Below are 17966 nucleotides of genomic sequence, written 5' to 3'. Positions count from 1 at the left end.
TTTAACAACAGGTTCCTCTAATTTTGGCCACTAAGCCATTGATGAGTTTCACTAAAATAGCTTCATACCAATAAATGTCACATTTAGATATTTTGCTTTGCTGTGATAATTTATGTTGCCTAAGTTTGTCAATATAATTTTTCTATTGATCTCTATCTACCGATAAAAAAAGAGTATGTTTAGTATTTATGTTCTTCGAAACTTAGATGTATACGCCATGACTTCAACATGTTGTCTGCATATTTGTCAATTTTAGGTATTTACCTAGAATCTTGTTTTGCATAGTCTACATACAACGACTACGACTTTGAGACAATAATATCAACTAATAAGATTATTTTTTAATAACATTTCTTTCTTGAACTAGTTGATGCTTGTTTTGCTCCGCGTATGCATGTATGCTCTTTTTTTAAAACTTTGCTAGTAATATACGTGAAGAATGAGACTATTTCTTATCATGTTATGGAGTATGGTGATCTTAACATAAGTTTGGACCCTCTTTCTTTGTATATGGGCACAAATTTGACAAACAACTTTCGTATTTTGAGTAATTACTCTGATGAGCTATAAGATGTCGACTAGTGAGAGACTAATCTTTTATATATTCGGAATGAGGTACAGATCGGTGTTTTTTAAATTTAAAGATGCATCTACACTCGATGATTCTCTAGCTTCTGATAGTTCAGTAAAAATCCTCTATATATGTCTTTAATGCGACTATGCAAGGCTCGGTAGAGAAATTGGAAGTCAAACAACAACTTGATAAAGTGTACATGCAATGGTAGTTTAGCAAATACATGTTGATAACGTCATGAAACCTATCAGGAGACTCTTTTTCAGGACACAATAGGGCATCGAAGTACTTAACTATGTTAGCCACACCGGATTATATTTGATCGATTACTCAGATTGTCTTGAATCAATGCTAAGGTTCAATATTTTTGTACATATTGATACTTATAAGAACATACAATAATTGTTATACAAGTTCTTGCATGTGGATTCTTTACCAATATATGAAACGCAGTGTAAGCTTAAAAGAGATGACAGAAGCATCTAAAGCTTGCAGCTGCCTTCATCCCGGGGTGATTATTTATCAACAATTATTTTTTTTATTTTGTACAAGATTTTCATCGTGTCTGACGCTACAATTTTAAAAGTTTAAGATATTCTTAATCAGTTTGAAATATCTTTAAAAAATATTCCATCCGTTCATCCAAAAAATGTCTCAAATTTTACCATCTCATATTTAAGAAATTGATAAAGAAAGTATTAGAAAAAGTTAGTGGAACGTGGATCATACTTTTATGCAAAAACGATCGGGGGCATGGAACCCCCACTAATTTCAATTTTCACTATACATATATTAGGTTCAAATGAAGAATATAATAATCAGTTGTCTCTTTAAATATTATCAAATATGTAGTGCTATGTTTTTTTCTAAATTTGCATATTCTTTTGTTATTTTATTTATGTGGATATCGTGGAATTTTCTAAATAAATATATCTAAAAAATAATAGAAAAATATTGTAATTTTTTTAATCATTAGTAGTGGTTGATAAATTGAAGAATATTAATAGCTGTTATACAATACTCATGCTTACCTAATGATGTATCTCTAGTTACCCATCAACATCCTATTATTATTTGTGACTCATTTTTCATTCATCTCTTACAACTCTCTACCACTCATGCTGCAATAACTTTCGGTGAGCGAAAAATACCGAAAAATTAAATGGAGCAATTATTATGGACGAACGAAAATGATGAATTAAGATAATTTATGGCGAACGAAGAGATTACATGTTTATGCTACATGGAATTATTTCTTTACTATATAAGAGTTCTTTCATGAATTAAATATATACAATTAAGGGGTCATCTTTTATTACTTATAGCATCATAATCCAAAATCAAGACCAAATCTCCACCATTAGATTTCAAAATAAGTGGATGAGATTAAATCTTAAGAATTTCGATAAATAGTAGACAAAATATCAACAAAATGGTAAGATCGTCATTCTATTATCATATCATAATTTTCGTGTTTTTTATATCAACATAGTGTACTACAAATATCAACACAATGCCATGAGTATTTCAACACAAGTACATGAAAATATCAACACAGTTTTATTGAGATTTTACATGCATTATGTTGAGATTTTACATGCATCATATTGAGATTTTTTGATGTATTTGTTGATAAAAATCTGTTTATCAACATATACGAAAACTGAAATAAAAATCATCAAATTCCATCATCCGAACGTCGTCAGAACATATGCAATTGAGATCTTATCTTGTTAGAATCCTTATAAAATTACCTTTAAATTGATATATTTTTTGCGAAAAAATAATTTAAATCGAGTGAGTTACGTAAATTTAAAGTTTTAGGATAATTTTAATAAGAGAGAATTGACATTAATACCCTTTAATTTTATTTAATAATTATTTAAATTTAAAATATAATCTACTTGGCATTATATCAACCACTAGATCCCCTAATCTAATGGTCAAAAATTGGTCTTAATTTGGATTGCTAATTAGTTAGCAACTGATCATGCCCTACAATTAAGTACTCAATCAATTCTGCTAAATTCATAATTATTATTATTTGAAGCCCAGTCCAATTATTAAATAGAAATCTATCTCTTGAAATTAACGGAGGCCCAAAGCGAATGTTAATATGTAAATTACTGTTGAAGTTGCTGATTATTTAAATGATGATAGCGCATTTTAAAAATTAAGTCATACTATTTCACTTTGTTTTCTAGAAAGTCCATAACCTAATTAATCCAGTTGCCTGAGATGTATTAATTCAAAACCAACCCACTTGAAATAATTCAAACTCCAACGTGTAATTTAATTAGGCCCAACTTGAATAATGAGATCAATTTTAATTGGAAGCCCATTTATCTTGTTTAATTTAGTTAGGCCCAATTTTAATAATGTAATCAATTCGATTAAAGCCCAATAATCTGTCGCTCTCAAGTCCATGCTAGCATATGTTGCTGTTCGACTTTCTCCGTTCATCGTCACCGTCGTGTCCCTTTCATCCCTGCACAATACATGCACCTCTTTTCTCTATTGGATATGTCGTTAAAGAATTTTTTTGATTTGGATTTTATTTTAAGTATTTTCCATATGGAAGCTGATGTAACGTTGCACACTAGGCAACATATGTTACACGTCAGCAATTACTAGATAATGCCTTCAAATCTCATTCATAAAAACTTCCTCTGGCCGCCAAAACCTGAGACAGTTTTGTCATTTTGGGATTTCTTCTATTTAAGGACACATTTACTACTCCACACGTTCACGAAAAATAGGACACTTTCATTTTCTGGACTCGTTTTAAAAAAATGATAATAAATAGTTAAAGTGGAGAGAAAGAAAAGTAAGAGAGAATAATATAGACTAAGAGACTTCTCTAAAAAAAAAAAAAAAAAAAAAGACTAAGAGACTTCTCTACATTATTCTCTCTCGTACTTTACTTTCTCTCCACTTTAACTATTTATTATCATTTTTTCAAAACGAGTGCAGAAAATGAAAGTGCCCTATTTTTCGTGGACGGAGAGAGTATTTTTTTTCTAGTTTTAGTAAATTGACCTTATACTATATTATACTCACATTCTGCTATATTATTAATAAATGAGACTTATATCCCACTAACCTTTTTTTAGTTATTTTCTTTATAATTTCAAACAATTTCTTAAAATTCGTGTTGATTCAGAATGTGGGAATAGTAATTTGCCAACACTAAATAGCTCCATTGTAGCATTACTGAGTAACTAGGGAAGGTAAAGCGCCATTCTCTACTTTGTATTTAGAGGATTATGGGCTAGCTTTCGACAGCTTGAGCATTTTCTTTAATATAGGAAAGATAAAGTATCATTTGCCGGTTTAATTGACCAAAAAAAATCACATGATAATATTCTAGATAGGCAATTATAATCGACAAAACTAGAAGAGTCACGATCTTTGCAAAACTTGAACTCTGCATGAGAATTGTGAAATTGGCCGAGGAATCGAATTTAGAACTCTGTTGGAGGGGGTGCATATGGATTATAGATTTTTGGCCTTCAAAGATTGTTTGTGGAGCGAAAACATCATTCTACTCTCTCCTTCCACAAAATAGTCTCATTTGTGGACGACACGAGTTTTAATGAGATATTGGTAAAGTAAAAGAGAAGAAAAGTAGGTAAAGTAAGATAGATCGAGAGAAAAAGTGAGTAAAGTATGAAAGAGAAACTTTCCATTTTTTAGAAATGGGACTATTTTTAATGGATATTCAAAATGACAAAATGAGACTATTTTTCATGAACGGAGGGAGTAGTATTTTTCAGATTTTAATTTAATTTTTGTAATATCCCTTTCAATAGGATTTCTGGACCTCATATAAATAGTGAGTGAATATTCGGCAAGAGATAAATGCATAAGAAGACATCTTAGATCGAACCAATCATGACGTGGTCTTTGCATTTAATATTACAACTGCAAAAAACAATTAATCAATAAAAGGGTTCAAAATCTTAAAAGCTCGTGGAAGTCACAGGTCAAAAACAAGGAGTACTAGGCCAGTGGTGTCACCAAAAACCTCTCAAGGCAATTCTAAATCAAAACAAGATTTTTGAGTAGAAAAAGCATACTAGTAGTAGTACAAGTGAAATGGTGAGAATAACTAATTATGAAGAACAAAAACAAGAAAATAAAAAAAAAGTTAGGTGACTTCGAGTATCCTAATAACACTCCATAAATTAGTAATGATTGGATAATACAAGTCGTACTCACGGAATATAATCCACCAAAATCCAAGCACACAAATTAAATAACATCATTCAAGAAATTACACGAAATCAAGAAAGTCATATTTTTCCGTGTTAGCCATGCGAAAAAGCAAAATGTCTTTACACCTTTGGCTTCAACACATAATCATTAATTAATTATTGAGAAGTTGAAGAACCTTAATTTTCGTGCTGTGTTTTGTGGATCAAATGTAGAGAAATCTTGTGGGTTAACATCATCTTAAACCACGTGGTTACAGTCCTTACTTTGATGGTGAATTGATGCCCTTTGTTTTGCGTGTTGTCTCGAGGAATTATGTTAGTAATTACATGAGTTTTGGTGATAGAGAATTTCCCATGAAGAGAAATTCCAAAATTTGAGCTAAAAAATATGTATAGATGGTGTCATCTAGTTTTTGTTTTTGTCAAAGTTATCGCAATTATATTTAAATGACAAGAGTATATTAAAACTAAAGAATTTTGACACTACTTGATTCTCCCTATGTGCTTCCCTCAAGATTCTTCTAATACTCTCATTCCATTTCCAAAATGTTTAATTCTATTATTAGTTGGACACTTACAAAAGACAAGATGTGACAAAAAGATAGTCAGCTTTTCTCCTCGTGCTTTTGCCTTCCCTAAACTAAATTTTCGTTTTTTATAATATAAATTTGTTAGTTCATGCATATACTCAAACACACAAGAATAAATTAGTAGCCATACATTAGATGAGAAATGTATAAGAACCATTCTACATGTTTGATCTTGCTAAGATTAATCATATAGATTCTACATTAGATTAAAAATTACTAACGTAGAAAACCCAGAAAGTAGGATTTCTTTTCTAGGGTTTTCTACTTCATTGAATTAAAGTTGAAAAGAAAGGCTCAAGCCAGTCAAAGTAGCTTACGAACAGGTGTCTAGAATAGCCAAAAAGCCACAATAATGCATTTATTTGTTAATTTATCATATAACTTAAATTGAAGGGTTTTGACATGATCTTATGCATTGATGTTTAACTTGATGATGCATTTATTTTGTAAATGGAAAGCATTATATGAAATTTATTGCGATATACTGATGGACTAATATGGATGAATGATGATGCACTTGGAATTAATTATGAATCGGTGATGTATTCCTATTGAGGATTTAGTACAGAAGCAAATGAGATTTGATCCCTAAACATCTTTGCTTACATAGAGAGAGAGACTTAGACCTAACGAATCTCATAATTTTATGGATTGATATTGAGTTATATATGTTTATAACATTAATTACGTATCGAAACAAATTGATAGTTTTTATATTTTAGGGGTTTTTTTTGGGGAGGGGGACCAAATTTCAAAGATATTAGGAGCAATTTGAAAAATAAATAAACTGAGAAATGCATGGAGTAGTCTTTTTCAGGGTGAACATATATACATACCCTTTTTATTTCGAATATGAGGTTTAAACTTTGAATCCAGTGGACTTTTATGGTAACGTTATTTTCCGATGTGTTGTTATATGCTTGTATGCTTTTCTTGCCTACCTTCTTGGGACAAGTATTTGCCATCACTTCAACAAGTATGTTTTTTTCTATTTGTTTGTTAACACTCATGTTACCTTGCCTTCTTTTCTTAAAAACAGAGTACAGTTATGCTCCAAATTAAATAATAAAATTTGAGTTTTTTAACTGACAGAAGATATAGATTATATATATATATATATATGGATGTATTCATTTTGTATATATATATATATATATATATGGATGTATTCATTTCTTTTATATATATATATATATATATATATATATATATATATATATACTTATTCTAATTCATATTTGAAATTCCTGTTTTTGAAAAAAAATTAAACAAGTTAGGTTCCACAAATACACATGACCAATTATAGATTATTAACATGTTATACTTTATAATAGTAATTGACTATATACATGATTGGGTGTCAAATTAATCTCCATCAATATAAATTCTGTAAACCTACTCCTTTCAATTGGATATGAAACAAGCAACATAAATTGTATAGAAATTAATTGTGAATTTAAGCTATGTATAATTGTATATTTTGCAATGGTCACATGTTATTGTTGATTTGCATTCTCATCTGTCTATTACATGACAGGTTTCTTCCCTCCTTCTGGTGGATGTCAACAATTTCTATTGGATAAGCTTTTTCTATATTCATTCCATCTCTGTCTCTCTACGACTGCTGGACCATTTCATAGATTTATATATCATTACATGCTTTACATGTTAGATAATGAGAAAAAGGGGTGCCCCAATAATTTATGAAATTGAAGTGTTGTGATGTGTAGGGTCGTCAAAAACAAATAAATTTTCCTAAGTTTGGCAACATCACCATAAGCTTAGTTGGATGTGTACACGTGACATTTTTGTCTCACCATCACAATTCACAAATAATTCTACCTTAAATATACATTATCGGCAAAATGGACCACACATGTAAACCCTATTTAATTTGCAACACCAAAGCAAAAATTGCCCATTCTTATAAAAACTATAAATATTAACAATTTAATTTGAACTATTACATGCTTTGAGATTCAATAGTGCAATCATAAATTAAGAGAAAATGGGTAATAGTAGTATTTGATGAAATAGGCTAATTTATTATCGGTTATTGGATTGGAAAATGACATTTTCGTTTGCTAGTATATATATTATGCATGCCCAAATCGTATGGCTGCTGCTGCTTTCTTTTAGGGGCCCTTGATTACGATAACCTAACATGCTACTCTCTTTATACATCATTATCGTTCTCATTCTCATTTTCTAGAAACTTAGTACTATATTTATTATCCGTCATAAATTTTTATTTCGAGGCTGTTTCTCATAAATCCTTTAAATGTAAAAACTCATAAGTTATTGCCAATTAAGGCTTAAGTTAAAAGTAACAAAAATGAGACACTACAAGACTGTCTTTAGCTTGAGATATATGTTATTGCCAATTAAGGCTTAAGTTAAAAGTAACAAAAATGAGACACTACAAGACTGTCTTTAGCTTGAGATTTTTGGTTCAATCTCGACCGCAAGCGGTGCATATTTTCTACATTATGACCATGTCTGCGTAAAATAATGTTTTGATATATACACATAACACTATAGAAATAGTCAATTAAAGTCACTAATCTATGTTTCTAATTAAATAAATCAGCTACATTTTAAAAAGTGTCTTCAATTTTGGTGTCTCAACTAAAATTAAAGGATGCAACTAAAATCAAAACGCTACAAAAATACAAATTTTTCACTACAAAAAATTGTCTTTAATTTTGTGTCTTAACTTAAGCACGCTTCTGTATGCTCCCCCACTTTTGGCTAATTTTTAAAAATTTCCAAAACAGTTAATTGCATCTCTGATTTTGTACTCACTCGTCTCATAATAGATGACACATTAGGGTAATGACACGAAATTTTAGGAGATTTTGTTTTGTGTTTAGTGGTGAAAGAAAATAGTACCCCATATTAATGTTAGAGAGTTTTTTCTAAAATAAAATGAAATATGACAATCTTTTATGGGAGGAAGGGAGTGTCTTTATAAGACAAATTTGTTGTAGTGTTGACATGTAATTAAAAAAACAATTAAATAGGCTAATTAAACTTGAAATTTGTCTAAACTAAGCCGTAATATATGCTAGAAAGAAAATAAAAATTCCAAAAACATGAAGAGGACCATAAGAATTTCAGTTTTGCCTTTTCTCGACTATATATACATCATGGTCGTTATTAACAACTTGATGTTACCTTTTATATTCTTTTCCTTTCCCGTCCATATATATAATATCTCATGGGTGTTCGGTTGGCAAGATTAAATCTCATGATTAAATATGTATCATGTTTGGTTCATAAGATTGAACCCTTCAATTTAATCCTAGATGAATAGTCACATGATAATTAGTCATAGCCTCCCCCTCCAACTAAAATAATCCCACAACTTAATCATAAATGGATAGTCTCATGATATTAGTCATGGCAACCGAACGCCACCCATCTATATTAATAATATTGAATCAATACAAACCCAAACCTGATGATATAACATAGCCAACGAGCAAACGAATTATGTAAACATTAAAAGAAAACCCTAACTAATAAAGGTGTAATTATTGTTAAATAAGTGCCAAAATATCTCGTTTGTCCCCACACATGATAGAAACAGTAAAATAAGCAATTATTGGAGTAAGCAAGTAATTTCATACTGAATTTAGTGTTGCATGCAGACAAAAATATATAATGATTAATTAACATAAAATGATTTGAACATGACGATATATAGATATATCCCATGAGTAAGCCAAAGCAGAACTGCTTTCATTCCTCCAGTATTAAAGGACAAAATTCAACTCCCACATCCTTACAAATTCGCCGGCCACCTCACTCATATCACCAAGAAAGAAATTGCCCTTTCCTTCCAAATTTTGACTGCACCCCAAGATTGCTGCATTCACCAGTCCCTTTTCTCCCTGTGTGGCAAAAAGGAATAATAATTTTGCAATCTAAAAGATGAAGAGTCCATTTCTATTTTGCAGACATTTCCCAATGGCCAGGTACCACTACTAGTCTAGTCCTTTTCTCTCCCTTCTGTCCCTCTAAAATTTCCCAATCTTTTATACTACAACACACATCTTGTCCTCCCCTCCCCTCCCCTCTCATCTTCTATTCTATTGTATTGTATTACTATATCAAAATTCATGATGCAATTTAGTGAGAGCTTCCCTCCTCCGCCTCCGCCTCCGCCTCTGCCTCATCAAATTGTCCCAAATAAGCCCGCCCGGCTCTGGCCGGGCCTCCCGTCTCCGAAGCTGCAGGCCAGCTTCGGAGACGCCAACTGCATGGAGCAGCTTCTCGTCCACTGCGCCAACGCCATCGAGACCAACGATGCCACGCTGGCGCAGCAGATCCTGTGGGTCCTCAACAACATCGCCCCGCCCGACGGCGACTCCGGCCAGCGCCTCACCTGCGGGTTCCTCCGCGCCCTCATCTCCCGCGCCACGAGGATTGGCAGCTGCAAGCTCCTCCCCGACGTGGCCGTCTTCATCCCCAACCACAAATTCTCCATCACCGAGCTCGCCGGCTTCGTCGACCTCACCCCCTGGCACCGCTTCGGCTTCACCGCCGCCAACGCCGCCGTGATGGAGGCCGTGGAAGGCCGCTCCGTCGTCCACATCGTCGACCTCAGCCTCACCCATTGCATGCAGATCCCAACCCTCATCGACTCATTCTCCACCAGACCAGAGGGCCCGCCGTTCCTCAAGCTCACCGTCGCCGGCGCCACCGAGGATTTCCCCCCGATGCTCGACCTCTCCTACGAGGACCTCGGCGCCAAGCTCATCAATTTCGCCAGATCCCGAAACGTAGCGATGGAGTTCAGAGTCGTCCCCTCCTCCTCCTCCGACGGCTTCTCCTCCCTCATCGACCACCTCAAAATCACCGGCGCAGGCGGCAGCAACAGCGAGGCACTCATCGTAAACTGCCAGATGCTGCTTCACTACATCCCCGATTTACAAACCCTAGGCGCGTCCTCGCCACGCTCGGCGTTCCTGAAGGCCGTGCGGGGGCTGAACCCCTGCACGGTCCTTCTGGTGGACGAGGACGCGGATTTCACGTCAGAGAATCTGGTGGCGAGGCTGAGATCGGCGTACAACTACCTGTGGATACCGTACGACACGGTGGAGACGTTCCTGCCGCGGGAGAGCAGGCAGAGGCAGTGGTACGAGGCGGACATGTGCTGGAAGATCGAGAACGTGGTGGCGCAGGAGGGGCCGCAGAGGGTGGAGCGGCTGGAGCCGAAGGGGAAGTGGGTGCAGAGGATGAGGGGCGCCGGGTTTCGGGGGGCCGGGTTCAGCGAGGAGGCGGTGGCGGAGGTGAAGAGCATGCTGGATGAGCATGCGGCCGGGTGGGGGATGAAGAGGGAGGAACAAGATCTTGTGCTTACTTGGAAAGGGCATAATGTAGTGTTTGCAACTGCTTGGTTGCCTGCTTGAACTTCATCCTCATTAGTTTCTTCTAATTTAATGTGCCAACACTATCTATCAATCATCCATGATTCTTCTTCTTCTTTCTTGATTTGATTAGTGTTAGCTAGTTAGCATGGATTCTGTATGGACTTGGCTCACATGACTGTTAATTGTATTTTGGAAGAGTGATTACCATATATGTTAATTGGTTAGGATTACAAAAAGATATATTTGAATTGGATATGAGTGTTGAGTGTTGGTGAAGTTGATGGTGAAACTCTAGGAGATATGGAAGAATTAAGACCGCATCAATTCATGAAAATTGGTAAGATCTTTTTTTAATTGAAAACTTTGAGAACTGAAAGTCGCATAAAAAATATATTAGTTCCTGATATTCAGTTAGGACCTAATATATACTACTCCATCCGTCCCATTATAAGTGAGTCACGTTCTTTTTTGGGATGTTCCACCATAAGCGAGTCATCTTTTTTAAGCAAAAAAATCATCTTTCTTACGTTATTTTTCCACCTACTTTATTCTTTTCACTCATCTACTATTCTCTCTCTCTCTCTCATACTTTACTCTCCCACTTTAACTCTTTAAATATCAATTCCTTAAATCTCATGCCCAGAAGAAATGGCTCGCTTTTGGCGGGACAGAGGAAGTTCATGTTTATTGTACTAGTTTGCATCTTGGCATGAATATTTGAAAAACAAAATATCATCTTCTTCCAAAGGAACAATCTTTTCTTTTAAGTTTTCGGATTTATTTTTGTTTGCAGGTCGTTTCTATTATGAAGGTCTATACAAGTCACATGGACGAACGGAAAGTATAAATTGTCTTAACCCTTGACTTCGGCCGAGTCAATAATGATGAGTCAGTCAACCGAGTCAAGTCGTCAATCCAATCAGCGAACAACATCGCCGGGTGATAAAATTGTTGGAATATAAAAAATATATAGGAGAATTAATGTAGTTTGGAGAAAATATTTAAAAGGACAATAGAGTCGAGTGTATGAAAAGGATTTAAGAGTTGGTTTGGACAAACTAAAAAGCACTTCACTTAAACTTCTCAACTAATGCACATATAGGAACCCTTCCTATATTCTTGAATTTTCTATTCTATTCATTATTATTTTATATATCTAGATTTTTCTTTATAAAATTCTAGATGTTTTATTGCTCCACCTAACAATTTTGTCTGCTATAAACTCTCAGAATAATACTACGAAAACTGAAACTAATTATCAAATTTAGTTTATTTTTGTAATCATCTTTATCAGAAACCTAAATTTGGCCTGTTCATCCATGAAATTGGATAAAACAGAACATGGTCAAATATATAAGAAAATAACTCTAGATACTTCGAGATTGTTTGTTTTAAATTTTAGTGTGCTTTTTAGTTTACGTATGATGCACAGTTGAAAATGTTGATATCAATTACAGTAGCTCGCTTCATTTCCATCTAAAGGTAGTAAGCAATTGAGTTACTACTTTACATCAACAGAGTCAGTTTTGCTTGCACGTTCCCCTGAAAAATAGGAGCGGTTGTAATCAGGATTAGCTCCGCCTAAATCCACCTGATTGTAGACTTTGTCCTGGTGAGTTTGTTGATGCATCAACACCATTTACTGCCACAACTGCTGAGGTTTTTGTTGCAGCAATAGCATCTGGTGTTGCAAGTATTCCTCCGCTGTTGAATATGACCATGCATTTGCACCATGTTTTGCAGTTTCCCTTGATGATAAAATATATGAATCTCGAAATTATGATTTGTCGCGTCATATTATGCAATGGCTGCAGTTGCCGTTGTTTTAGGATATGTTCTTGGTTGTCGTAGGATGTCATGGTGGGAACAGCTGAAAGTGTTATGTAACTCCTCTAAAAAACCAATGCAGTTGTGTTAAGGATGAAGTTCCTTAACTCGTAGATTTTGCGTCGAACGTCGCGGGAGCTTTTGCCCGTCGATCAATCCGGCGTCAAAATTATGATTTTGTGCGTTTTGCACGTTTGAAAGGAAAGAGAGTAAGAGAAAATAAAATAGAAGGATAATTGATATTTCTTGAATGATAGAACTAAAGAACAATGTCCACTATTTATAATAGTGGATACTAACTTAATGAGCAAGACAAAAGATATGGAAAAGATATGCAAATCTATAATTAACTAACTAACTAAATAATAATAATAATAATCATCATCATCATCATCGTATCAACTCCCCCACGGTTGAAATCCACCTTGTCCTCAAGGTGGGAACCATGAAGCAATGATGAGCGTCGAGGAATCCTCCTGGATCAAACATACACCGAATAGTTGGGCGTCTCCCTGCATCATCTCCATCAAAAATCACAAAGGGATGACCCTTATGGACATGATAATTCAGTTCTAAAATCTTGTGAATGCTTCCATGAATGCTCAAGCATAGAGTGTCATTTTGCGGAGGAATCAACCGGGCATCAGCATCGAGCGATGTTGATCGATGATTCATACTTGCGACAACCTTGACATGAGATGAATCACTCAATAATTTCAGCGATGCGTTGTCCACAATGGAACTACCCAAACCAATCTGGACTTGGGGAATCTTGAATTGAGAAGCATTCAATTGTCGCGCGCACTGAATCTTGATGCAACCGTGAACCGGTTTCTCTTTACGTGCGGAATCCGGACTGGACTTCTCTATCTTCTCAACCTTTTCAAGTCCACCAAAACCAACAGAAGAAACAGGAATCATCTTGGCAGAATCAGCAAAGCCTTCCTCAACTCGATCACAATCAGGAATCAACGTCGACGGTGGCGGCGACTGATCGAGGGCGGTATTGGGAAGCAGCGCAAAGGGTGGTGGTGATGTACTCGACTGCTGCGGCGGAGCCAATGAGTCGTAGGGGACTAAACCCGACGGCCCCGGCGAAGCCCTGCTATTTCCTGATGGAGGAAGGTGCTGAACGAGGTCCCCAAACCCAAAAATTTGAGAGCCGTAGGGCTGTGCAGGTTCAGGCAGCTCGGGAGGAAGCATGTTGTCGATGCGTCGGTCGGCTGCAACAAGGTGAGACTCCATCCTGTAGCAAGCTTCCAACAATTGTTGAAGTTGTGCGAGAGTCGGATGTGCCGTGGTGGTGGCTGGACAAGGTGGCTGCGGCGCGGGTTGATTCCAACCTGAGTTATGGTTGGGGGGCAACGGATGATCGTATGCCGAGACCTCGTGGAAGGGGCGTTGTTCCGTTGTCTCCCAGTAGGCAGGTGGATCCCAACTAGTGGGTTGTCTGAGCGCGGTGTGGTGTGGCTGCTGAGGCGGTTGATAAGGCTGAGAGTATCCCTGCTGCGTGCACAACCTTGGCGGGTCCCAATAAGAGGGCGGTGGTGGCGAGTTCCAATCTGTCTCGTAGGACGATGGTTGCTGACACGTAGTTTCCTGGCGCAGCCATGGCGGGTCCCAAGAAGTGGGTTGACGGGCTTGGTAGGGATGGTGTTGTGGGTGGAGTCTCCCATCCTGTGGATATGGATATGATGGTTGTTGATCTAACGCTCTGATCGGATGGAGCAGGGGTTGAGGTACGGGCTGCCATGGGTGGTAATCCGACTGCCGGAGTTGATATCCGGTGTAGCCGTACGACATGTAGACAACGATTTGGAGGAAGAGCTCTCAATGAAAGCACCAATTGTTAAGGATGAAGTTCCTTAACTCGTAGATTTTGCGTCGAACGTCGCGGGAGCTTTTGCCCGTCGATCAATCCGGCGTCAAAATTATGATTTTGTGCGTTTTGCACGTTTGAAAGGAAAGAGAGTAAGAGAAAATAAAATAGAAGGATAATTGATATTTCTTGAATGATAGAACTAAAGAACAATGTCCACTATTTATAATAGTGGATACTAACTTAATGAGCAAGACAAAAGATATGGAAAAGATATGCAAATCTATAATTAACTAACTAACTAAATAATAATAATAATCATCATCATCATCATCATCATCATCATCATCATCGTATCAAGTTGGCTCAGCCTCAAATTACACGTTTTATAAAATAGTTCAGAAACTATTACTGGATTAGGTTATCTAGATATTTATATGTCTAGATAATTCCACTACAAATTATATAGATATTCTACTACATAGTTCTTAATAATTGTATTCCTTCTGTCCCATTATAAGTAACATATTTCTTTTTCGCGCGTGTTTTGGGAAAATGATTATAAATAGTTAGAGTTGAGAAAAAGTAAAGTAAGAGTGGGAATAATATAGAGGAGTATTACATAAAATTTAGGTTTAGATAATACAAATATTTCTACCACATTATCTAGATATTTACTACAAATTAAGTTTAGTTTCTTTTATTCCAACGAGAATGATATAGTTCCACTCAGCCGCATAAGACACGTCCAACGAGTCTAGAGAGTTTTACTCGACCGAGCGGTTAAGTGAGAAAATCCCACTCGACCGAGTAGGGTTAGCCGCCTATGCGTTACGTTGGATAGATGCTTATCTTTTGAAGCTCAATCAGTCTCTTACGAACTACTCCCTCCGTCACCAAAGAATATACACTTTGGGTTCGGCACGGGTTTTAATGTAAAATTGATAAAGTAAGAGAGAGGTAGAGAGAAAAAGTAAATAATGAATTGTTAGTGGAGAATGGGTCTCACCCCATTAGAGAGAAAAGACTCTCCAAAATTAGAAAGTGCATATTCTTGTGCGACGGACTAAAAATGAAAGATTGCATATTCTTGTGGGACGGAGGGAGTATAAATAGATTACCTAGAGCTTTAAAACTATGCATCCATGATCATCCATTTTCTTATATATAGAAAGGCTCAAACCAAACTAAGCGTGTAAGTTCAGAGTAAAAAACATATCAAAAAAAGAAAGACCAAATAACATCTCGAAAACTGCATGACAACTTTCCAATATTGCATACTAATAACCACATAAATCTAGCACAACTGTCCTACAACTAAAATTGAAAGAAAAAAAAAACTCCAAGCAACTAGACTCAACGACTTACAAGAACAGGCAAAGAGCGAAATACACATTAAAATGAGGTAAGAGACAACATAATTCACATGCAAAACTAGATACATGGTTTATCTAATCCAGACTTTTTTACTCTTTGTGGCTTCATTTTTTTCGCTCACTTTCTAATGCAACTCAACTCGTCACAAGTTTGCCCCAAAGAGAAGGGAAAGTTGGGGAATCAACCTATAATCCAAACTCCAAAACACAGAGTAAAAGATAAGTTTTTCATAATCTATAAATTGGGTACAAAGTCTTGATAGATAATTTTGTATTAAAATGTTCCAAATCACCACAAAGTCTATAAGAGAGGAGGCAAGTCGTCAGATCTTGAAGATGACAAGTAGAAAGGTTTCATCGACGACCTTATAAGTGATAACCCATTATCATTTCCTATGACAAATTCTATACTACCGTCTCCACATTTTAAAAGATATAAACTGCCAGTTTATTTTTCCTTAAAAGATTAAGTTGCTATTAATAATATAAACGGAATTCTAAAGGAAATTATAGGCTGGCAGATAGATAGATTAATAGTACCCTAAAATGTTTCACATGCCAAATTAAAACGAAGTCTTACAAACAATATATTATACACAACTCGACTTAAACTCTATGTGGCTACAAAAAATCAGTTAGAGTTGGAGGATTAGAAAAGATAAAATTACACTAAAGTTTAGTAGTATAAAATAGCCGTTTAATCGGGGAGCTTTCACTTCCTAGGAGGTCGCAGGTTCGAATCCTAGGAAGTGCAGATTTGGGGATTAATTTCTCCTTGGGCCTGTGGGCCCAGAATGACAACGAAGCGCACCTACGGGGCTTTCACTGCTCTAGTGGCTTGGGAGTTGATATCAGGGAGCTTTCACTTCCTAGGAGGTCGCAGGTTCGAATCCTAGGAAGTGCAGATTTGGGGATTAATTTCTCCTTGGGCCTGTGGGCCCAGAATGACAACGAAGCGCACCTACGGGGTAAGACGCTTCACCTCCAACTGTTAGGTCGGGGGTCCGAGTCACATCGGAGGGTAGATGGGGAACCATCGTCGATCCTCCTAAAAAAAAAAAAAAAAAAAAAAAAATAGCCGTTTAATCGCAAGGCATATGCGACTTTTAATTAACAAAATTGACCCGACCCTAAGTTATGCACATTTTGTTACCCGAGTCAGAGAAACATTTAACAATATGTCCCGATTGTCATTTTTCCGGCATCAGAAATTATAAGGTAAAAACTGATCATAAAAAAATATTCACAATATTTTGGAAAAATGAAACATTGACAAAATAAATATATTTTTTTATCACAGATAAAAAATAATGTAAAAACTGTAACATAATTTTGGAAATACAAGTTACTCTTTCCATTAACTTTTACTAGTAATAGTAAAATACAGTATACAATAGCTAAAATAAATTGGCACTACAGAGCCCATTTCTCTGTATATTATCTAAATCATATGCACTGTTAATTGGGCCTATTGACCGTTTAGATCAAATAGAATTGACTGGGCTACTTGTACTAAACTTTTCCAATTTAATTCACAATTTTTTTCTTACAGTATATATTTTTTTAATTTATTTCTTATTTAATGATCATCTAATTTTATTTTATTCTTTTCAATTTTATCAATTTTATTGTATTAAAATTGACAATTGTCTATTGTGAAAACTATAGATTTTTTATTATTATCAATTTTATATTAAAATCGGCAACTTTCTATTGTGAAAACGATAAATTTTTGTTATAGTCAAAGATTATATGCTACCCATATCTTATGGCTAACCTAGGTGTCTTGATCAAGTTTCGATAATATCAGTTTCCTCTAAATAGTTAACTTCTACATCACTCAATTATTTTTTTGAAGGGGAATATAGAAAAACCACACGCACACAATTAGTAATTTTATAAATATTTCATGACTCGTCGACTCTCTTTTTTCTAATTACTTTTTAATCAGACTGTCATTGTCCAGTATAGTTGTCTGAAATGACTAGTATAGTTGTCTGAAATGACTAATAGCACCTTGATTTTATATGGCCATTCAATAATTGGCTGTCGCGTTGCGCCACAATTCCTCAATTTTCTACTTTTCTCTACCCACCTAAATTACTAAGGCCATCATTAACCTGTCCCCATTTCCAGCCCCAAGTCCCCTCCACATCATCATTTTTCTACAGTTGCGACTCAGACC

At 35.6% G+C, this 17966-nt stretch overlaps 1 protein-coding gene across 1 annotated transcript; it reads left to right on the top strand.

The window, feature by feature from the left end:
• The first annotated feature begins 9153 nt into the window (after window positions 1-9153).
• Window positions 9154-10999, top strand: LOC121776191 (scarecrow-like protein 32). Its single transcript, XM_042173345.1, has one exon. The coding sequence runs from the start codon at window positions 9506-9508 to the stop codon at window positions 10796-10798; it is 1293 nt and encodes a 430-aa protein (XP_042029279.1). The 5' UTR covers window positions 9154-9505; the 3' UTR covers window positions 10799-10999.
• The last annotated feature ends 6967 nt before the right edge of the window (window positions 11000-17966 follow it).

Source organism: Salvia splendens, chromosome 18, assembly GCF_004379255.2.
Source record: "Salvia splendens isolate huo1 chromosome 18, SspV2, whole genome shotgun sequence".
NCBI classification, from domain to species: Eukaryota; Viridiplantae; Streptophyta; class Magnoliopsida; order Lamiales; family Lamiaceae; genus Salvia; species Salvia splendens.
This window is presented reverse-complemented; position numbering and strand designations above follow the sequence as displayed.